A 24,269-nucleotide genomic window follows, 5' to 3' on the forward strand; every position below is an offset into this window, starting at 1 on the left:
CTGCTTATGCATATTTGCACAATGATATTAACCTACACCCAAGTGTATTTTAATTTTAACCCTAATTGCTCTTTTGAGAAAGTAAATCGCCAGCATGTCAAAAGTTGGTGCTACTTTGCATGGTCTGCTATTGTAATTATCATGGTGTCAGCTATTAGCCATATCTGACACTTGTTGAGGAAATCATTTCAACTCCTTTTCCGAAGTTTCCAAGTGTGGCCCACAGTTTTCGATGAGCCACAGACGGTGTTGAATTAGGGAGAGTTTGGCGGATTTAACTTAGCCACAGGTACGCGTTATATCACCGCAGACCCCACCTAATGACGTCTGGGCCACAACATTTGCCAGTCTAATAATTGAGCTCTCAGTGTCAAAAGTAGCCTAGACTAGGCCCAGATGTTTCTATTAGCTGAGGTTGATCTGGAAGACTACGCCAGCACGGACAGAGTGTGACGTTTACACAGGAGGGAGGACAGCCTTAAGGTCTCCAGGCATTGCACGACTGACAAAGAGGCTGTTCATTCCCCAAATCATTTCGATTAAATAACAATAAGGCATTGATGTTTTTACTTATTGATCTGTCTGCTCCTCCTCACACCTGCCCAGCCATCTAAAACACCATAGTCGATGCTCCGCGACTCAAAAATGCTTAAAAAATATTATCACTCACTGTCAGATTTAATGTTTCTGTAATTCTTCGTCATACAGTCGTGTGCAAAAGTTAAAAATGTATTCACAAAAGTTTCATTAGCAACAGTATCCTCTTTTTTGCATCTTTCTTGGTCCTTACGACAAGTATATTACGTGCAGAAATGTTACCCTAAAATTCAGTTTAAATACACTGTAAACTGCATCATAAGTCATAGGCACTATTACAACTAAACACATCTGGTCCTGGTAGAAGGAATACCTTCTACCTGGAGAGAAATAAACACACACACACACACACAATCCAGACACAGTCTTCCTCTTTCCTTCTTTCCTCCGCTGTCGTTTCCCAGGCGGCCAGGCATAAGACAAAAGTAAACAGTCCCTCATCCTCTCTGACTCCCCCTCCCTCACCCCTGAGCCGTCCCCACCCTGAAGGCCCCCTGGGGCCCCTCGCCTTGCCGTTTTGTTTATGTAGCACTGGCAGCCTCAGCAGATAGACAGACAGCAGTAGTCTGTCTGTCCCCTGAGAGGTTGGACTGAATAAGACCGGGTCTGACATATCAAACAATATATCAGACCAATACTTGATTTTTATTATCTAATATTGGAGGCTTTCCAGTCTCTGGTGGCCACATGTAATATGTATATAATGCTGAAAGTCTTCTAGTGGAGATGGATACAGTTATGCAGTTGGACAGAAAATAACCGAATAATTTACTACGTATTGTTTACATTGTGTTTGAAAGCTATTCTTCTGTTAATACCAATGAGATATATGTTACACACTGGTTTTAGGGGGACTCTGTCTATGATCTTCCATAAATGATAACGCTGTCTTCTGAAATACCGAATGAGCCTGTCAAACTCGCCCAACAATCTCCCTCTCTACTTTTAGGATTAGATTTCAAACTTTCTTTTGTGATAATGCTTATAGTTATGATCAGATGACCTTGAAGTATCCTTTAGGTATTCTACTACAGCGCTGTGCAAATGCAAATTTCGGTTCTTGAGCAATGGTTCTCCAGGCTTTCTGAAGGTTTTTCAAAGTTGTTTTTGGACATTGTCTGCACTCTTTGTCATCCCAGTTCTTGTTTCTGAACATCCGAGTAGACTCTTAACACTGACCCGTGAAGACACCTAACTCAAGGGATGAACCAGTGTCGAGTTCAAACTTGGCATAGTGTGTCCTTAAAAAATGTGAGGAAACTGGATCAGTGGAGGACAAAATAAGATGTGACAGGCCTAAAAAAGCAAAAGCTAGCTTTAGCAGGTAAACAGTATCTGAAAGTCACGTCCTTAATAAATAGGACAAAAAAATCCTGCAATCCAGTCATCAGTATGCATGAAAAGTGAAGGTCCCTGTCATCTGTAAAACACAGTGCAGGCTCTGCTATGGACAGTGTTGGGAAGGTTACTTTTAAAATGTATTCCATTACAGAATACAGAATACATGCCCCAAAATGTATTCTGTAACGTATTCCGTTACGTTACTCAATGAGAGTAACGTATTCTGAATACTTTGGGTTACTTAATATATTATCATGCTGTTTACAACTACATGAATGTACTATTGCTGTGATTTATTACTGTTACTGAAGGTTCGCGGCTCCGAACCGTAGTAAAGGGACCTCTGGCTAATATGATGGGTTCTGTGTCGGGCTCGTAGCCGAAAACTAGCTTTACTTTGTTGTTTGGGTCAACTTTGCTAGCGAGAGACAGAGAGAGGCGTTGAAAGGCTGCTCCAACGGAACTTATTGTTTCGGAGGAAAACACGAACACAGCGTACAGTCGAGTCTTAATAGCTTACTTACAACTGGGCTCGTCAGGCACTCTTCTTGGCTGCAGTGGTTATTATTATATTTACATGCTTCCAGCTCCCGTTTTTGCTCGATGACAGCTCATACTTTTCCTTTACCTCCCTCCCTCGCTCACAGACACATAACGGGTATGGCAGTCCATTCTCCCTGCAGCACGGACTACACTGCCTATGATGCTACATTCTTTAGCGCTATACCTGTAGCATTCTGCCTATTAGCTTAGCACAACAACAACAACAGGCGCTCTCTCACCCAGGAAACACGCAGAGACCATGTAACCATGGCAACCGTAACGCTGCCGCCTGGAACAACAGAACGTAGCTGTCAAACAAAACCCAAACAGTCCTGACCCGCCACAATATGAAACAGGGAAGTACCGCCGTGTAATCCATTTATTTCAACAAAGTAACTGTATTCTAAATACCACCTTTTTAAACGGTAACTGTAACGGAATACAGTTACTCATATTTTGTATTTTAAATGCGTAACGGCGGTACATGTATTCCGTTACTCCCCAACACTGGCTATGGATGGGTGGTGAAAACGTGTCGCCCAACTGAAAATACTAAGTCCAGATGAACAGAATCTACTTTTTAGGTATTTCCTTACCTGAACGATTGAGCATACATCAAGAAGGCTCTGTCATAGTTTGAGGTTAACTTTGGTGTTGGGGATTTTGTCAAAATTGATGGAATTATGAACAGAGAAAAGTACCATCACATTTTGGTCCACCATGCAATATCATCCGGCTCCATTTTTCAGCATGATCCCAAACACGCTACCAATCCTGCAAAGTCATACTGAGACAGAAAAAAAATGAAGTGGAATCCTAGCAGTCATGGTTTGGCCTCTCCAGAGCCCAGATCCCAACATTATTGAAGCTGTGTGAGATCATCTTAACAGAGAATGGAACAAAAGGAAACAAACATCCAAAGAAGAGTTTTGAATGTCCTTCAAGAATCCTGGAGAAGTATTCCTGAAGACTGCTTAACGAGCCTAACAGAGTTCAGGCTGTGTTGAAGAATAAAGGTGCTCATACTGAATATTGACATGCAAGCTCATTGTAATTGAAAACTCTGTTTTGCATCTACACATACCGTATCAAAATTAGTTTTTGCATAGTACTTATATAGACTCAGCCTACTGGTGGACTTCCCATGATGCAATGAGCACTTTTTCTGCCCTTGTATCATCACCTGATCTATTTCTTTGCCATTATTGCCTGTCGTCAGTTCGTATTGGACTGTGTGATTGTTGGAGCTCGCTCCAATATCTGTGGGTACAATATAAAAAGATTTTTTTCGGTAGCAAATTGGAGCCTGGTATTTCTGATACTCCTTCATCTGCTCTAGGAAGCAGATGAAGGAGTATCAGAAATGCTGATATCATGTTCCCATTGTCTGCAGTCATCAGTGCTGTGGGCTTGGTAATTTAAAATTCATTCTCACACAGCAAACTGCCATGAAAGGTGCCAGTCTGGCCGTCAGGAGTAATTCAGATTTCAGTGTCTTGAAGCACCGAATGTGCGATTAACAGTTCATTTTCTCTGCTGAGTCTGGAAAATTTTGCAAGTATTGTGTGTTTTTTCACAAGAAAGCAAACACAACTTATGACAATTGTGGCGCACTTTACAGCTAACTCATAAGAGTTAACAGGATAATGCTTCTCCAATATTTGAACCCAGAAAATTAGAGTTAATGGTAAATGCAATTTAGATGTAAACGGCATACTTTTGACATAAAAAGTGCAATGACACATAAGTGAGCAGAAAAATCCCAGTGCGTCATTGCTTCCCAAAACTCGGATAACGTCATGGAGGAGTATGGGGCGGTTGGGGATGTCTGCTTGTCTCCAGGAAGATTCATTCTCCTGCCTTTTACCCCTTGAGCCAAACTCTTTTCCTTTCTCAAGTGTGCATGCAAAGCTGAAACAGGATCCAGGCCCTTCCCTTGTATACATAAAGGAAAAAAGCCACCAAGAGAGCCAACAATGATGGATAAGTGAGCAAAAGAAACAAAAAGGAGGGAAGACGCAAAGGATGAGTAAGCAAGGCAGTCTGAGAAGCTGAAGATGGGTCAGCAGAGTTCAGATGCCCCTGGGACAAACAGAGACTGGGTTAAATTGCTCACACTTGAACCCTGACCTATTTATTGATTCACTTTTCAGAGCTGGCTTACCCAGGAAAAGGACCACGCTCAATTCATCTTTATTAGACTCACTCACAGTGAAAAGAAGCAGGTTTTTTGAATGTGCTCGAACCAATCAGTAATCCACATTGACCACAAGGCATCTTGGACTAAATCTGTGTGGATTGATAATCACATTGGTGAAGCGCAACAGTGCTTTGTTCACAAACTAAAGGTGAATTCTGTTGTTATTGTGAGCAGTTACAATCTGTGAAAAACCAGCATATTAACGTTATTAAGGGAACTCAACAATTGATTGGGTAATGCTAATCAGCAGCTCATTCATGTATTTATATATAAACACATACAGAACTGTGGATAACAGCCAACAAATCAGGCTGTCCGAAGTTGCCCTTCTGCATGTGGTTGGTTCACAGCAGGGAGCGGTCCACTTCAGACACATTTGCTCTACTCGCAATACTTGTTTTGGTTTCGGCAAGGGTGGAGCCTGGGTACAGCGTGCCGGAAGCACGACACTCCAAACTGTGAATTCACTAGACAATTAACTCTGTTTCTCTATGAGCTCAGTCCAATTTATTGTAACGTGAACCTTTGTACTGTGGAGCTGGCTGGTTACAGACCTCTTTCATCTATTTGAACTGTATTCTGATAATGACCCCACCAGAATATGTCATTCTTTGTGGACAGTTTCACTTTTATTTTGGACAGAATAGTAGAATAGACAGGAAAAGGGGGAGAGAGGGCAGAACTCAAACCCAGGCCTCCTGCAGTAGCTTTTAGAAATATAAGTCATCTACTCAGTCAATGAGTTGCCTTTGTTTTTGAATACGCTCAGCAATCAGAGGACCAATAAAGTAATAATTCTTCCCAACAAAGGTCATTTAAGTTTCTAAAATATTTGGTTTTTGGTTAAATTTGGAAACTTGTGCTAAGATCATCAGCAATGGTGACTTTTCTGTATTTTAGAGTTACGCAAAGAAAGCATATTTTCAGAAATTACAAAATATCACCCTACTGTGTATTTTTCTTTAAGTGCATGACCAATAGGTTAAAAAAAACTGTAGACATTGTCTAAACCTAACATTTAATAGATCAGTGGCAGTTTGTTAGGCAGTTTTAATGGCAAAACCATCAAGTCTGTGCTTTTTAGGCATTTTAAAGGCTGACACAGCAAAAAGCCTGGACATGTGACTTACTTTCTAAAGCGTTACTTTAATAATGACCTAAATGTAACTTTCCTAAACTATTAGGAGGACCTTTTGTGAGGGAAATGCAACAGGCAAGACGTGGGGAGATTTTGTTCTTCTAATTCTCTACAGCAGTTTAGAGCCACAAGAGAGAGAAAAAACTACACTTTGACAAGTAGCACTGGCACGAATATTAGCCTCTACCTCACCAGTTTACACACACGCACACACATCTCCCAACAGCTGACAAGTTTCCAGACAGACTCGGGCCTCTCCAGGATCTCACACACAAACACACGCACACATGCATGCCTGCACAAAAACACACACACTCCTCTGAAAGAGAGTCAGCATTATTTTGTGGATTTGTTTTGGTCTGGTGCAAAGCACAAGTCTCATTGGCTCTGGTGTGCCTCATAAACACACACGCGCGCGCGCGCGCACACACTTAGATGCATACACACATTGTACACAAAGAGCAGAGGCCAGAGGCAAACCAGCACATGCAGACATGCAAACAATCACACACAAAAACACACAGGATGAAAAAGACACAACTCAGAAAAACTCTCACACAGTATAAACACACTCACACACACACACACAATCGTGCACACATAGAAGGAGGTTGCAAATATTTACCCACTCACCTCGCCTGCAGCAGTCCAAGGGCGTCTCAGTCTGTGTTGAGGATGCCGATTAATGTGTGTATGTGTGCATGTGTGTATGTGTGTGTATGTGTATGTGTATAGGTCTGTGTGTGTGTGTGTGTGTGTGTGTGTGTGTGTGTGCGTGTGTGTGTGTGTGTGTGTGTGCAGGGATGTGTAAGTGTGTGTCAGCCTGCCAGAGACAGTGGTGGTGTGTTGTGGTGTTTTGGTGAGAGCTGCTGTGGAGTGAAGAGTGGGAGAGACAGAGAAAGGGAGGAAGAAAGTGAGGAAGGAAGGGAGGGAGGTAAGGTGTGCTCTCCCTGCATCCCTCTTCCTCCTCCTTCTCCTCCTCCTTAGTTAGCAGGAGCAGCAAGAGTGGTAGCAAAGGGAGAAGGTGGGAGGATCAGTAAAGTTAAAAAAAAAAAAAAAAAACAGGAGCACCCCTGGTTTGGTGCTCTGGCTTCTTTCTGTTTTCTTCCTGAGTTTATTAGAATCTCAAGTCCAAAAACATACAAACAAAAACTTCATATGTTTATATTCCATCCAAATGTCCCTCAACTTCAGTCTGCCTCCATCTTTCCTTCGGAGACTGCCGTTGGGATCAAGCGTGTCACTCCGAGAGGCAGACAAATGATTGAACAAAGACACAGACAGACAGGAACTGCCCATTTCCCACAGTGCTCTCCTCCCCTGGGTCCTCTGCCCTCCATACTGAGCTGAAACTTCACTTTCCGGAAGTTCTCGATCATTTTCTTGTGTTGCACTGATCTGGATTTTCTATGGAAGCAAAAATAGATGCTGATACACTTTTCTATGAGAACACACAGAGCAAGATGCTTCTGTCCTGCAATTTAAGGACAGCTGTAATCTCCCGAAATACAATCACAAACTTCTCAATAGAGATGTGCCACTTCAAATTCAGTTACACTGAATATTTAGATATACGTGAAAGGAAGGCACAGACATTTGACAAGGTTTTTTTTTCTTCTTTCTACTGATAAATTCTGGTGACGTCAACCGATGACAAATGGAAGCACAAAAAAAGGTAAAGTTGCTTGTTTTTGTAGCAACTTTGAAAACCACCTAATTTGCATTGATCCTTCACACGCCACCAAGAGCACAGACCCAACAGGGGCATACCAGCACATCTCTTGCAGACACATTGGGTACTGTGGATCGTGGGGGGGGGGGGGGGGGGGATCTCTCAAGAATCAGGAAAGTTAAGAGTCTGGGTTAACACCTCGAGTTCTTTCTTCAGTTTGTTCCTGAGTAGATTTTGCAGCTTTTTGGGAAAACTGTTGCTATAAGAGGCTGATACAATCAAAGAGTGTAGCTGTCATTTGTAGGTTTGCTTGGAAATTGAAGTAAAAACAAAACCCTGAAAGAATGCTGCATAAATACAATAAAATATAATACAAATCTGCATGAAATGTCTTTGGCTTTGGTGTTTGTCAATTTATTGAAATTTGTAAGCACCCACAGGCTAAAAGGGCATTAATGCAAATGTTTACTGATCATGTGACGTCTATATGACAGCAACTGTGTGTTTGCATTTTTTTTAATCGTATTATTGTGCTGTTGTGAACTAATAATCCAAACTGAACAGTGAACTGAAAAAAACAAAAGCACTCTACCTGAAACGCACCTGAATTGAAAATAAAACATTTCAAATGAAATAAAAATAAAATTATAGCTGCAAATAAAATTAGGATGATATGTGTCAAGGTGACATCCACAGGACTGTCAGGACCTCACAGAGCATGACATAGTAACAAGGTGATCAATGCTGTGGCCGATCAATGAATATCTGTTGTGTTGAACAAAGTGGACATGGAGCTGTTTTGTGTTTAGTGTGAGGGGTTTGTCCTTCCATGCTGCGCTTTCTTTTTCAGGTGAACTAGTCCTTTAAGTGATCCGAAACACTCTGAGGAAGCCAAAAACAGACGGGAGGACAGCGATTCAGACAGAGGAATGAGAGACGCTGTGGGAAGAGTGAATGATGAGGAGGACAAGCAGACATCTGAGGACCACCGTGTCTGCCCACCATGTCGTCTTCCCCTCTTCTCCCCCCATCTGTCTGCCTCACTCCCTCCTGTTCATTACGATTTCTGCTATTCTCACGTATGTTTTTCTCTATCGGCTTCTTATTTCACACCCCTCCCTCTCCTCCTCTCCGTATGTGTCTCTCTCCTCTTTCAGTTTATTCGCTTCTCTGTTTCTACAGCTGTCTTTGCAGCGCTGCACTTGTTCTCTTTCTTACTGTCTTGTCTCTTTCCCCCTTGATCTCTCATTTAATTCTGTCCATGTGTAACTTATGTCCTTATTTTAATCCAAATAAAATGTGTCAGGTACTTGATAATGCACTTGGTAATAACTTTAAATGTATTATTTGAATAGGGATACAGATGTTAATTTCCATTAATGATTACTTTTGTGTTGTATTGGCACATTGTGAAACCTAATGTGAGTCATTCAGGTGGGTGACTGTGTGGCGCCTTGGAAGAAATTATGTAAGGTGCATGTTGGGTTATTTGGTGATTTAAGCAGTGTTGGGGAGTAACGGAATACATGTACCGCCGTTACGTATTTAAAATACAAAATATGAGTAACTGTATTCCGTTACAGTTACCGTTTAAAAAGGTGGTATTTAGAATACAGTTACTTTGTTGAAATAAATGGATTACACGGCGGTACTTCCCTGTTTCATATTGTGGCGGGTCAGGCCTGTTTGGGTTTTGTTTGACAGCTACGTTCTGTTGTTCCAGGCGGCAGCGTTATGGTTGCCATGGTTACAGGGTTACGATCTCTCTCTGCGTGTTTCCTGGGTGAGAGAGCGCCTGTTGTTGTTGTGCTAAGCTAATAGGCAGAATGCTACAGGTATAGCTCTAAAGAATGTAGCATCATAGGCAGTGTAGTCCGTGCTGCAGGGAGAATGGACTGCCATACACGTTATGTGTCTGTGAGCGAGGGAGGGAGAAAAAGGAAAAGTACGAGCTGTCATCGAGCAAAAACAGGAGCTGGAAGCATGTAAATATAATAATAACCACTGCAGCCAAGAAGAGAGCCTGACGAGCCCAGTTGTAAGTAAGCTATTAAGACTCGACTGTACACCGTGTTCGTGTTTTCCTCCAAAAACAATAAGTTCCGTTAGAGCAGCCTTTCAACGCCTCTCTCTGTCTCTCGCTAGCAAAGTTGACCCAGACAACAAAGTAAAGCTAGTTTTCAGCTACGAGCCTGACACGGAACCCACCGTATTAGCCAGAGGTCCCTTTACTACGGTTCGGAGCCGCGGACCTTCAGTAACAGTAATAAATCACAGCACTAGTACATTCACGTAGTTGTAAACAGCATGATAATATATTAAGTAATCCAAAGTATTCAGAATACGTTACTCTCATTGAGTAACGTAACGGAATACGTTACAGAATACATTTTGGGGCATGTATTCTGTAATCTGTAATGGAATACATTTTAAAAGTAACCTTCCCAACACTGGATTTAAGTTGGCCATCAGTTGGAGGTAGGTAAAGTGTTTTAAGTGCATAGTATTAAACACTTTATGAATGTATGGTATGCAATGTATCCTATGTAAATGGCGCCCCATTTAAAGTATAATTCAACATTCTGTACTGTTTTTTTAACAAAGAAGTGCAATCTGGCCACCTGTGCAGCAAGTCCAGCTGTGAAAAGTCTTTGGTCCTAAATATTCCACATTTAACTTTTAGTGGTGTTATGACAAAGTGGAAGCGATTAATAATGACAGCATCTAAGCCACAAAGTGGTAGGTGTCGCAAAATCACAGAGCAATCACTCTGTGGTTTTACGTGGTCCCTACTCTGACCTCACAATTTTCTGCAGACTCAATAGCTGCAGGCCTCCTGACTTCATATGGCTTCAGATTAGCTCAAGGACAGTGCGTACAGAGATTCATGGTTTCCATGGCTGTGAAGCTGCATCCGAGCCTTACATCACCAAGCGCAATGCAAAGTGTCAGATGTATTGGTGTAAATCACGCCATAAATGGACTCTAGAACAGTGAAGATGTGTTCTCTGCAGTGGCAGATCACACTTCTCAGTCTGGTAATCTGAATGATGTGTATGGATTTGGTGGCCCCTCTTCTATGGAAGCTTCTTCAGTTCAGAACTGAAGAAGCTTCTCGGATGAGAGGTGAAACGTCTTCAAGTAACTTAAAGAAGTCTAGACGCTTTTCTTTGCAAGCTCCTTTGACTACGATGACCTGGATGATTGAGAACCTTCACAGACAAAACTAAACTGAATTGAACTGAACTGGTTCCCAGGAGAACGGTACATTTCCATTTCCTCGTGGTTGCATCTTGTGCGCAGCTGCCATATTGTTATGGAACAACCACGCCTCCTACTATTTACGACAGCAGGAGTTCTGTCCAGACTTGAAATTATCGAGTGGTTTGGTTTGGTGTATATTTCTGATACGGTTTTCTGATTCCTCGTGAATTACCCTTCTTCTTGGTCCCTCCTTTTGACACCCCATTCAAAATATCCTCCAAACACCCTCGCTAGAGGCTGTTTGTGAATTCTTTTGGGCAGTTTCCTGCACAGAAAAGCCTTAATTCCAAAAATATTCTGTAGAGTTTCCGCAAACTCAACAAGCCAAATTTATTGCTTCTGTAATCGGCATGACACTTTAGCTAAGCTAAAGGGGTTAAAGTCTTCAATCCTTGTGAATTCTTGTTCATTTGTAGTTAGTTTAATCCACATCCTTCTGCAGTGTTTCAATCAAGTGCAGGTGACAAATGTGCCTTTTATTATATTCTCCATCATTTTGTGCTTTCTCTAACTTTCCACTGATCCTCTTCCATCCATTTCTCTCCTTCCTCTAAGCCTGCTGCCGGTGTGTCTGCTGGCTCTCCTCTCCAATGCTAGATTTACAAGCTGATAGAGGGAGTTTATGGAGGCTGCCAAACCAGAGGAATATGCCCCGTCAACCACTAGCAACACCAATTAAAGCTACCCTCCCTCCGCATGACAACAAAATAAAAGCTATTATGAAAATGTGTTGTGCGAGGGCATACAACACTCCCATGGGTGTGATTTGTGTGTGCGTGTGTGAGAGTGTGACCGTTTGCAGCATGCCAAACAAAGTCTGGAGTCATTAGGCTTGGCGCATGCAGACAAAAAAAGCAATTAAAGCAGTTATAAACACAACCACAGAGAGAAGAGGAGAAATTAGGAGGAAAAAAAAGTTGCCAGTTTCAGCCTCAGCCTTAAATGTGTGAAACAAAACCCACTTGTACTTTCAGGAAGAAGGAAAGGCAAAAGTAGATGAGCATTTGAGAAGGTGACAACTAAATATCTGAAAAACTAAAAGTAAGAGTCAAAATACAATAGTCTGGGGTGAACATTAGCTCTCAAGGTAAAACGACACGAGCAGCGTGTTGAAGAAATCTCTCGAAGTTGCTTTCCATTTGTCCTCGGTGACTGGGCTCACTAAAACTCAAGCACCTCCAGTTATTTGGAAAAGAAGGCCCAGGGGTCAGAGGTCGCAGCTATTCCTTACTGAATCAAAAAGAAGCCTGTTGTTTTTTCAGATGCGTTCAGGAAGTCTGGCCTGCATTCCCACACTAACCCGCCGTGTTTAGACAGAGGGGTGCTGAAGTGAAAGTCACCACAGGCCACAAACTCTCCTCAACAAGAAGAACGAATGGTCCTCACACTGTGCTGCCAAAAACTCTGCATTCACGGGCATGTAAGTCTCAAAGCTGCATTAGAAGGGCTTTTTCAGCTCTTCCTAATTCCTATTGACATTACATAGAGGACAGAAACCAACAAAATTAAAAAATAAATGCAAATTTGACTCAGTAGAAATTCGACCAAACCACTTCAATTTGTTTTTTGGCATTCTCCTGACTTAGATATTTAATCAGCTGTTTGTGATGTGAGTGAGTCTGGTTAATGAATAAATCTATAGAGGGGAGTTCATGAAATGCAAATACATGCTGATGATGAAGATGATCTATTTCAGTGCTTTTGAAGTGCAGCACAGTTTTGCCTCCCGGGAGAAATGATTACATCATTTAAACGACACATTCACATATCTGCAGCGATCAGCTCTCGGCCGTCAGTTCTTCATATGAAGTGGCCTCTTTGACCTTTTGACCGCTGTTTTGAGGGTGAGAGAGGCCTCAGTTCAGGGTCAGCTAAGGCCATCTGACTCTTTCTGCCACTGGCAGTGGTCATGATGAAGACTTGCTTTGCTGCCTCAGTTTAATCCAGTGCAGCGTTTTCAACTTTTCAACAAAGTGAGTTGAAGACACACATTGTTCTCCCTGAAAATGAACCTGTGCTGGGTCCTGCAGTGGGAAGCCAAAGGTTACAAAGACTGACCCACGTTTAATTTGCACCTAATTTAATAGGTACTCGTTACTTCAACACTCATATGTTAGAGTGGCCACAAAGATTGCAGACACTTTTGGAAAAGAGTGTGCAGTTCCCGGCAGAGGGCGTGGTGAGGCGACTCGGGTTACTGAAGCACTCCGAGAATCTGAGGCGTGTGGTGAAAGCCCTCGGCAATACTGCACCCTTTGTGCCGTTCAGCAGGTGTAGCAGCTGACAGGAGAGCACCAGCTGCTGCCTTGCTGCTGAAGGGGAAACGTTCAGGCTGAAATTCTTTCTGGGAACAACAATGCCGAGAGAAGTCAAATATGGCTTCGCTTTGAGGAGGCAAACAGAAATCTGCCTTATTTGGTGCTCAAGCTTATACACAGAGCTTTGACTCGGCCGAAACATTCATTAATCTGATTAGACCGTGTGCCGTAAAAATGACATGGCTGTGATCGATTACTGCGATCGTTCTGGGGATCTAGTTGTTCCCAGGTCAGATTGCAATCTCTTCAGGTCAATTTCAAAAGAAATGTCTTTTATTTTTTATATATTTGGGAAGATGAGCTGTCAGGCATGTTTTCTGCTGCGCATTTCAAGTCTTCTTTTAAAATCCATCGAAGCTTTTCTTTGGTTTCATTGTTTTCATTGTTGTATCTCTAATACTTTAATCTAGATTACTCTTGGAGCATATACTCAAATAAAAAACTATTGTATTACACATTACGTCTTAAAAGTAGTTGACCATGTTACTGAATTACTCACAGAAAGCAGTACTTGTTACATTACTTTTGGATTACTCCATTGCATGACCTGGAATGCATAATCACTCACACACTGACACAAATCCCTATCCTAATGATGGCACATGTGATCATTCATTTAGTGTTTTGTATGAACACAAAGACAACAACACAAAGCAACAGAAAACCAGCCAAAGTCACTTCAAAGCGATCGCCACAGTGATTCTACTTAAGAAGCATTTATAGGCAGAAGGTGGCTACAGTGGCACAAGCCGGCTCATCGCTGGCTTTGTTACCTGTTGAAGATCAGCCTGATAGGCTGAGATGAGCATGCACTCTGCTGTAACCAGTGTTGGGGAGTAACGGAATACATGTACCGCCGTTACGTATTTAAAATACAAAATATGAGTAACTGTATTCTGTTACAGGTACCGTTTAAAAAGGTGGTATTTAGAATACAGTTACCTTGTTGAAATAAATGGATTACACGGCGGTACTTCCCTGTTTCATATTGTGGCGGGTCAGGACTGTTTGGGTTTTGTTTGACAGCTACGTTCTGTTGTTCCAGGCGGCAGCGTTACAGTTGCCATGGTTACAGGGTGACGCTCTCTCTCTCTGCGTGTTTCCTGGGTGAGAGAGCCCTTTTTGTTGTTGTTGTGCTAAGCTAATGGGCAGAATGCTACCAGTATAGCTCTAAAGAATGTAGCATCATAGGCAGTGTAGTCCGTGCTGCAGGGAGAATGGACTGCCATACACGTTATGTGTCTGTGAGCGAGGGAGGGAGAAAAAGGAAAAGTACGAGCTGTCATCGAGCAAAAACGGGAGCTGGAAGCATGTAAATATAATAATAACCACTGCAGCCAAGAAGAGTGCCTGACGAGCCCAGTTGTAAGTAAGCTATTAAGACTCGACTGTACACCGTGTTCGTGTTTTCCTCCAAAAACAATAAGTTCCCTTGGAGCAGCCTTTCAACCCCTCTCTCTGTCTCTCGCTAGCAAAGTTGACCCAGACAACAAAGTAAAGCTAGTTTTCGGCTACGAGCCCGACACAGAACCCACCGTATTAGCCAGAGGTCCCTTTACTACGGTTTGGAGCCGCGGACCTTCAGTAACAGTAATAAATCACAGCAATAGTACATTCATGTAGTTGTAAACAGCATGATAATATATTAAGTAATCCAAAGTATTCAGAATACGTTACTCTCATTGAGTAACGTAACGGAATACGTTACAGAATACATTTTGGGGCATGTATTCTGTATTCTGTAATGGAATACATTTTAAAAGTAACCTTCCCAACACTGCCTGTAACCTATAATTTCCTTCGGGATTAATAAAGCATTCCTGATTTTGATTCTGAATATCCCTCTGAGCTCTTTGCTGGCTTTTTGTTGACATGCAAAGACGCAGTGTTGTGTATGATGCAGTTGTTTCTGTCCTGGACGTAGTTTGCGCTTTACCGTTGTGCTCTTGTTCTTTCATGTAATAAAAACTGGTTGAGTTCTCTGCTGTTGTCCTGCTCGCTGCACAAAAACAAGAGCAGCACAAGTCTGAAGGATGTTTTTGTCTGCCAGGCAAACAGATAGCTGAAGAACCAGCGTAATGCAATGTGATTATTGAATTTAGTACAATAAAATATTACATTACTGTATTAAAGAAAAATGTAATGTGATTACAGAAACGGGTTATTTCGGAAAGCATTACACCCAACCATCAAGCCAAAGTCTGTCAATAAGCAGAGCTCGACACTCAAATGCCATCTTGAAGGTTTCCAGGTAGTTACTCAGGCTGTTACTTTAGTTATGATCAAAATTAACTTTATTTCAGCGGTAGTAGAAGATGAAAACTGCATGCATAGAGTGACTGATGAGTGGAAAAAAAGGAAAATGCTTAAAAATGTTTCAGATTTTTGTTCTTAAAAGGGCTTAAAAACTTGTTTTCACACTCCTGGTAATGATTTTACAGTCCTTAAAGTATGCACAGTCTGCGGTCTGATTCCAGTAGGTTTCTTAGTCGCATATGACTCTCACAGTCTACAGACATGCCTTTTAGGTTAGTCAGGGATCCTAAATTGACTAAATGTTGAGTGAGAATGTGATTGTTGTCTAGCCCTCTGTGTTAATCCTGAGGTGAACTGTCCAGAGTGTGTTTTTTTTGTATATGCTTGGCTTCCTAACGACGCAGACTACCCCTGCTGAGTTTACTGCTATTGCAAGTTGTGAAACATTTGAATGAAAGAGAGAGATTTTGAGCAAGAACTACCTGTTTTATATTACGAATGAATACATTTTATATCATTTTATTAGGTCAGACAAAAAAAAAAGATCGGCTGGCAGGAGAGCAGCAGCACAGTCAGTTGAGAGAAAAACTAAAAGTGAGTTTTATGTTTTGGTATTTGAGTCATGTTGAGATAATGACAATTCTCCAGAAAAACAGACGATTCTCCAGAGCAGCAGAAGTATTTACCACCATACCCAGAGCCGGGTGAATGTCTTTACTTTAATGGGAGGACCTCAGCAGGGTCGGCTCAATGCCACATCGCACAGCCGCAACACGCTGAAACATATGACAGCTGTTTCTCAACAGATTTCACGTGTTGGTTTAGAGTGAGACTCCAGACTTGGTTAAAATCTAATTCAGAAAAAATGGTTGCTTTGTTTAAACCTCACTGAGCAACATATTCTTTGTAGTTTTTAATATGTTAGTGAGGTTAACTGCCAACTATTGCTATCGGATGCAATATTTCACTGGAGAAATATGGTCATCTAAACTAATTCACCTGACCTGGACCTGGACTCACCAAATGTACATATTTTCCAATCATCCCAGCTGATAGAAAGTACCAGACTGACCTCAAAGCACTTCTGAGAAAGTGCTTTTTGAAAGCAAAGCTAGATTGGAGATAGAAGTTAATCCGTTCTGGTAAGAAAGTCTCCTTCCCACGTGTCCTCTGTGGTACGGTTGTGTATGGATGCATTACTAGAGCTGGTTGCCATCTTCCCTTTGCAAGATAGCAATTTTGGAGTCATATTGAATGAATTTCAACTAAAAAACTGCAAAGATGTATGAGATTAAAGCAAATGGAAAACATACTTCACTCGGGATGCTGTTAACTGCACAAAAACTTATTTATGTAGTATTTTATTAATAAAGCTTTATTAAAAAAAGAAAAGAAAAGACCCTAGCAAAAATGCTTTTGTGCCTAACTTGGACTCCTTCCAACAATGAAGTTTCAGGGGAGAGACATAGTCATACGTTGATTCAATACCTCTTCTGATACCAGCCAAACTCACTGGATCAAATATCAGAGAAAAAACAAAATGATCTTATCTGGTCTTTGAATGACATCACATAAAGATAGATGCAGTCCTGAATAATGCATTTAGCAAGATTGTTTCCAAAGCTTTTTAAAACGGTGTGACATAAGTACGTTTCTTTATATAGAGCCTTTCAAAATAAAATCACAGGGTTTTTCACATAAAATAAAAACAGCAAAATAAGGAATAGACACTAAGTTAAAATAAAATGAAATGCAGTTTTACACATTCTTTGATTTAAATTTGCAAAGTTAAGAAGGTGGGGATGGAGGGTGGCACGAGGTGAGTCAGATTTCTAAAACTTGCATCATATTTAATCAAAAATGATCTGCAGTTAGCAAAAGAAGATGTTTACATGGATTTTTTATTTCCCAGGAAAAGGGGGTTTTAGATGCCATTCTTTCCGCCCATAGTTATGTGAAGGCCTTGTGAGGGGAGGTGGTCACATTGTGCGAGAGTTGTGTTGGGATGATATCGTTAGATAAAGTTGCACAAATGTGGATTCGACCCAGATCTTTGGAACAAGTCAACCACAATAAAGATTTTGGGATTGGTCTTTCAGCTGGACGTCTGCTCATTCCAGCCTAAACTTCAAGTTGACTCACAACCACTTAGTGTCCAGTCCTGGTTTCAAATAGTCCATAGATATGCTACATTATGTTATGATGGCTCTCACCCTGCCCACAGCCGCTCCCATGTTGCACTGGTATGCAAACAGCTGACCAGCGATGACACTGCACATACAGGCCTCAGTGGACCTGCCATCCACGGGGACATTTAAACTTTAAAGGGCCAAAGTGGACAGCTGGGTGTGTTCATGCTGCGTGGGAGTGTGCGCTGTATAAGCATCCTCATTCACTCACACACCGAAAGACATAAGACACTCAAGGACTGTACCATCTGATCTCACACTTTATAAACTTTGGATAACTTTAATTTTACCTGCCAAAGACTCAACAACCTTTGAGGCTTCAAGGATAAACTATCATCTACAAGCTTTGAGTCGACCATCCCTCCAGGAGCCATGGGTGCATTTATTGCCAAGATGCTGCTCCCTACAGTCAGCAGCCTAGTGTTCCTGCCTACAGCCAGCGTGGCCGCCAAGAGGGGCTTCCACATGGAGGCCATGGTCTACTTTTTCACCATGTTCTTCACTGCGGTGAGAAACTGTTGCTGTTCTTTAATCTCAATGACCTGACAAGCAGTCAGCTGTGTTGAGCTGTGAATGGGATGATGTGAGAGTGGTTAATATCCCTCCTGAATGCTGTATTCCTGCAGATCTACCATGCATGTGATGGACCAGGTCTCTCCATCTTGTGTTTCATGAGATACGACATCCTGGAGTACTTCAGTGTTTACGGCACTGCACTCTCAATGTGGGTCACACTTATAGGTGAGTCCTGCTACACAGAATGTGTTCTGGCTTGACTAGTTAATAGCAGTATTCAACATTTCTACATGTATCTCTATACAGCAAATGTGTTTTTCTGGATTGATCTTTTTCACTAGAGTCTATTTCGGTACCAGATATTTAAAGGACACAAGCAAGCGATGAAAAACACGCTCGGTTTGCAGCAGTTGGTGATAACACATGTTCAGGCTTTGCACACAAGTGCTCATGAAGACTTGCACACACGGACATAAATACATTTGCTTCTAACTCCCACCTGATCCCCCAGAGGTTTTGCAACAAGGGCTTTAAATCACGTGCTGCTAAGAGCCAAATGCCCTGACAGCTGATTTAACTGATGGGGTCCTCCTGTGTCTGTGGGAAGGCTGCCACTAAAATATTGATCCATTTTCATTTTGTCACCTTCATTTAATCAGGAAGGGAAATTAGAAACTTACAATTAGAACTTCTTTTGCAAGATGGTCTTGAACCATGATAGGACGCATTCAGACTGTTTTCAATCTTGAAATTATTTATATAAAACCTTTAATGTTTAATAGTGCCGACAAACTGTGCTGTAGCTTTCCTTAGTTATTTTAAAATTGTGTACTTAACTGCATTTGCTGATGATTTCTTCTACTAATTTCAGAATTCTTAAAACCTTTTTTTCTTAGTTTAGGAAAATCAGGTCTGTTGTTAAATTCAAACACAGTCTTTACAATGTTCCTGAAGAGTTTATGGGCCTTATAGCTAATTTTAAGACAAAATTTGTAAATTGCGGTCTCTATCAGAGTAAAAAAGTATGATAAAATGTAGCATGCTTCACAACAGGACTTTGTAAACCAAACTCAGTCTTTTGTAGACAGTTGGTGGTAAAAACATTGCAGGAAATGTTCAGTTCAGCCCTTTTAATCTTCTTTCCTTATACCCTTTAATCTGAACATATTGTTCACACCTCACATCAGTGGTTTTATGAAATTTTGCAGTTCCTATCTATGTATTAGTGAAATTTTGGTCCTGAATTGATCAAATTTAGCCCAACAAGAGAATAAACTTCATCTGTAATCCCTACTTGGCAAACTGTGCAGCACCTCTGCAGTGTAATGATTTTATCCATGAGGGAAAGAGTTTGAAATCCTTCATCTGCTTGTCTCAGCTCTGGGTGACTTTGATGAACCCCAGCGCTCCACTATGACTATGTTTGGAGTGTTAACCATCGCTGTGAGGATCTACCAGGACCGCTGGGGCTACGGGATCTACTCCGGGCCAATCGGATCAGCTGTCTTCATCATTACTGTCAAATGGGTTAGTGGCAAAAAAATGGCAACGTGTATTTCAAATATTTTTCAGTGTTTCTTCTACTCTATCTCCTCCTCTGCCTTTTTATTCATGATCTCCACCTTGAATAACTTCACCCTTGCTGTTATCCTAATGTGCTCTTGTGTATTTCTTCATCTTTTCGACTAATCCATCCATTCCTTGTACTCTTTCCTTTCTTTGCTATCCCCTGCACCTTTCTTCTTTGCCTTTTGCACTTTCTCTTTTTTCTTTTGTGTGAAGTCTGATGTGTGATGAACTCCTGCTGTTGCAGCTGCAGAAGATGAGGCAGCTGAGGGCGGTTTATCCGGAGAAGACGGTGTACACGCAGCAGGTCGGTCCAGGCTGCTGCTTCGGTGCTCTCGCTCTAATGCTGCGCTTCTACTTTGAGGTGACTGCCGCCAAATCACAAACAGATATTTAATAAAAACATACAGAATACTAGAACATCTACTTAAAGAGTCCGAGGTTTTATCTTCTGTCACAACATTTTGTGTTGTTCATCGATATCCGGTTACATACTGAAAGAGTGTGATGTTTTCACTCCACAGGAGTGGGACTACGCCTATGTCCACAGCTTCTACCATCTGTCTCTGGCTGTTTCCTTCGTGCTGCTGCTGCCAAAGAAGAACCGCTATGCAGGGACGGGAGAGAACGCTGCTAAGCTCAGCTGCTTCACTCTCTGCTGCTGTGTACGTTCCATTTATATACACTATAGAAATCCTGTAGTAACGAGACTTCAGTTATTTCATCTTAAAGTAAAATGAGCTTGTTCCGGTCTATCTTATACTGGGGTGCAATACAAAGACGTTTTATGAGATGTGTTTCTCTACAATGGTAGAGAAGGTGGGTGTGGCTCAGGAGGTACAGCAGGTCATCCAACAATCGGATGGTTGGTGGTTTGATTCCTGGATGCTCCTGTCTGTATGCCACAGTATCTTTGTGCAAAACACTGAACCTCAAGTTGCTCCTAATGTGTTTACTGGAGTGTGAATGTGTATGACAGAAAGCTCCTACACTTAGAAAAAGTGCTTCTTATAATTGCCTGTTTGAATGAGTCTTGTAGTATAACGCTCTTTGAGTGCTCAAGCAGAGCAGAAAGCTATATAAGAACAGTCCATTTACCATTTATTTTGGCGGTGGTGCCACTGACAGGTTTTTAGGTTTCTGGTTGACTTTGACAGACCTGTCTGAATAATGCTATAAACAGAGCACCAGGCCACAGATGCCAAAATACAACTTCAGTGTAAGCGAGCAGCTTACGAGAGCCAGAGTAGGCTGATTCTTTCAATGACTTTATGTTCATTCCCTTAAATAAGGTCTGTGGTTAACACGACATTTTTATTCTATGTTGTTGTACAAAATAGAAATACGGCCATAAATACGCCACTGCTTTTATATGTCCCCAAGAAGGTGTTTGCTGAGCAGCTAAATGGAGTCCGTTTATCACCCGTGATTAGAATTTTACCTCTTGGGACGGTTTTTACGCTTCAAAAAAATCATGTATCAGACAGTAGTGACAGAATGGGGAGGATATACTGACGAGCAAAACCTGTAAGCAGTGTTGGGGAGTAACGGAATACATGTACCGCCGTTACGTATTTAAAATACAAAATATGAGTAACTGTATTCCGTTACAGTTACCGTTTAAAAAGGTGGTATTTAGAATACAGTTACTTTGTTGAAATAAATGGATTACACGGCGGTACTTCCCTGTTTCATATTGTGGCGGGTCAGGCCTGTTTGGGTTTTGTTTGACAGCTACGTTCTGTTGTTCCAGGTGGCAGCGTTACGGTTGCCATGGTTACAGGGTGACGCTCTCTCTCTGCGTGTTTCCTGGGTGAGAGAGGCCTTTTTGTTGTTGTTGTGCTAAGCTAATAGGCAGAATGCTACAGGTATAGCTCTAAAGAATGTAGCCTCATAGGCAGTGTAGTCCGTGCTGCAGGGAGAATGGACTGCCATACACGTTATGTGTCTGTGAGCGCGAGGAGGGAGAAAAAGGAAAAGTACGAGCTGTCATCGAGCAAAAACGGGAGCTGGAAGCATGTAAATATAATAATAACCACTGCAGCCAAGAAGTTTGTTAGCTGGATCAGGGATTGTGAAGCCCAGTTGTAAGTAAGCTATTAAGAGTCGACTGTACACCGTGTTCGTGTTTTCCTCCAAAAACAATACATTCCGTTGGAGCAGCCTTTCAACACCTCTCTCTGTCTCTCGCTAGCAGAGTTGACCCAGACAACAAAGTAAAGCTAGTTTTCGGCTACGAGCCTGACACAGAACCCACCGTATTAGCCAGAGGTCCCTTTACTACGGTTCGGAGCCGCGGACCTTCAGTAACAGTAATAAATCACAGCAATAGTACATTCATGTAGTTGTAAACAGCATGATAATATATTAAGTAATCCAAAGTATTCAGAATACGTTACTCTCATTGAGTAACGTAACGGAATACGTTACAGAATACATTTTGGGGCATGTATTCTGTATTCTGTAATGGAATACATTTTAAAAGTAACCTTCCCAACACTGCCTGTAAGTATATACTTTTCTTTCCAATGAGCTTATTTTGGATATTATGGGATAATCCAAAAGCCTATAGTCATGAGAGTATGAAAAAAGAGGGAAACTGGACTTCCTTTGCTTTGCAACTTCTTCAAACACCCACAGAAGTCAATTTGCTTTTTATTTTAAGGCTCTCAAAACGACCTCAATGAATGAGAATGTACACAGACAAGTGTATCAGAGTATGTTATTGTTTTTTGACAAGCGGACCGATGTGCCACTACCTTCGAAATAAATGCCACCCCCAAAGGCCTTTATTGAACACCAACAAGAAAGCTGTATGTGTTTGACAGCCTTGGAGGTGATCATTTCAGCTTTTTTTAAGCTCATGTCCTTAATTTTGCTCTAATCCTGTTACCTAATTATCCTTACTGCAGACCATGTCCCCCGGTTCTTCTAAAGAGAAGAAAGACAAGAAAGACAAACCAAAAAAGAAGTCATCTCGGACTGTGTGGACGGTCCCCACAGAAAAGCCGTGGGCACGAGGCTGTAGCACCCCCACCCTGCCTCTTTATAACCCCCCTCCATCCACACCTGTCAAAGGGACCAGTATCAGCAAGCTCAAAGAGATGAACGGCTGGAAGTGAACCCCAAAAACATACCTACATGTCAGTGTGCGTAACTTCATGCAGAAGATCAGGCGTGGATAGAGGTCAACTGGAAAATCACCAAATAACTGACAGAATGCTGATAGACTCGTATATGGCTGGTAAGTTAATCTACTTCAGCAGGAAACCAACAATCATGTGGATGTTCCCTTCTACTCCAAGAAATCATTTTTGGCTGGTAGATTATTTAAGGTCAGCAGCGACTTTAGGAATCCACCAGCAGATAAAGAAAAAAAAAGTACAGAATTAGGTCTCTGGTGCCCTCAGAGACCCGATAAAAAACCCAGCTGTCTGAAGCTGAGGACAGGCAGCACGCTACTAAAGAACACACGCAGCACGAACAGGGAGACGGTGGCTGAGACAAGCCAGTAAAACTGACTGGAAAATTTATGAGAAGAACAAACAGGCAGATGGTTTATCTCTCCAAAATATATAAATTGTCTTTAGAAATGTTCCTCGGGGGAGACCCTTCGTCTGCTCGCCTCTGTCTGCCCTGTTCCCCTCCTTTTTTCTCTTTCCAGTCTCTCTCAAGGAAAGGAACCACGTGGCCTGTGAGAATTATAAGATTGTAAAGCACCTTTTAGCATTTTATGCATCTTTGAGGTGCCAAATATGTCATGTGGAGCATCAGTGACGCAAAGCAGAGGCCCAGACATCAGTCTGAAGTGTAATGTGTTTCTGGAGGTGCAGATGGACTCAGCTTTGACTATATTTGAACATGTGTAATATACTGTTATTTATTATAATATGAAAGGTTCAATACTTTGTATGAAGTGTTTTTGTTTTATAATGTTTCTAAGTGAAAATAAAAAGTCAGGACTCTGTAACTTGTCTTTATGAACCTGGTGGAACTTTAAGTCTCTTTCTCATAATGCAGTGATATGTACTTTACAGAAGCAAATCATTGACAAAAGCCCTGAATGGCACATACTTCAAGGATCTCTTCAGTCTAGCAGCACTAATCTAATTCCAGTCCCACATATCCCATTCTGCTTTCACTTCAGGAGTACAAGGAGCCATGCATCCAAGCACGTCACCTGCCCCAAACACTACCCAAAGACTACAAACGTGCTCAGCGTATCTTAGACAAAACAGAGAATGTACCTCCCCTCCACCAGGGAATGTTTTGAGCTGGGGCCAAGCCGCCAGCTCCTGTGCCCAGAGAAAGGTGTTTTTGTCTGGACTCAGAAACCTGGCTGGCTGGGCCACCGGCACCTCCTGGCTGGCTGCACGTCCCGGCCCTGAGCGGAGAGTAACTTGAGCCTTTTATTGCACAAGCGTGAAGCACTTCTCGGCTCCTTTACAACCACTGTCTGTGCCACACTGCTCTGCAGAGAGCCCACACACATTCAAGACTGTATGACTACACTTGTGAAGGCTTTATACTGTTCACAATCCCTGATCCAGCTAACAAACTTTATACATTAAGTTACCACCTGAATTTTAATCTTTACAAGGCCTAACATTTACAGACTGTCGGGTGATGTGGATCATACACACTCACATCGTCTGAACCTCAGTCCGCC

At 41.9% G+C, this 24,269-nt stretch overlaps 2 protein-coding genes across 2 annotated transcripts in view; one reads left to right on the forward strand and one right to left on the reverse strand.

Annotated features, from left to right (window-relative positions):
* Window positions 1-7,545, reverse strand: part of LOC146506250 (ADAMTS-like protein 2) — a 40,727-nt gene extending 33,182 nt beyond the window's left edge. Inside the window, exon 1 of the mRNA XM_085178927.1 lies at window positions 6,453-7,545. The gene's annotated coding sequence lies outside the window, so the exon portion shown is untranslated. The remainder of the gene's footprint in view (window positions 1-6,452) is intronic.
* A 5,947-nt stretch (window positions 7,546-13,492) lies between these two features.
* Window positions 13,493-24,213, forward strand: mymk (myomaker, myoblast fusion factor). Its single transcript, XM_085178945.1, has 6 exons — window positions 13,493-18,025; window positions 18,145-18,259; window positions 19,413-19,561; window positions 19,848-19,964; window positions 20,125-20,265; window positions 22,513-24,213. The coding sequence occupies exons 1-6, from the start codon at window positions 17,891-17,893 to the stop codon at window positions 22,720-22,722; spliced, it is 867 nt and encodes a 288-aa protein (XP_085035071.1). The 5' UTR covers window positions 13,493-17,890; the 3' UTR covers window positions 22,723-24,213.
* Window positions 24,214-24,269: the final 56 nt, after the last annotated feature.

The sequence above is a fragment of the Neolamprologus multifasciatus genome, chromosome 12 (genome assembly GCF_963576455.1).
Source record: "Neolamprologus multifasciatus chromosome 12, fNeoMul1.2, whole genome shotgun sequence".
Lineage (NCBI taxonomy): Eukaryota > Metazoa > Chordata > Actinopteri > Cichliformes > Cichlidae > Neolamprologus > Neolamprologus multifasciatus.

Bases quoted from the DNA above. Each gene is read 5' to 3' on its own strand.
- mymk (XM_085178945.1), top strand. From the start codon at position 17,891: ATGGGTGCATTTATTGCCAAGATGCTGCTCCCTACAGTCAGCAGCCTA. The intron at 18,026-18,144 runs GTGAGAAACTGT...GTATTCCTGCAG, and splicing joins TCACCATGTTCTTCACTGCG to ATCTACCATGCATGTGATGG. The intron at 19,562-19,847 runs GTTAGTGGCAAA...CTGCTGTTGCAG, and splicing joins TCATCATTACTGTCAAATGG to CTGCAGAAGATGAGGCAGCT.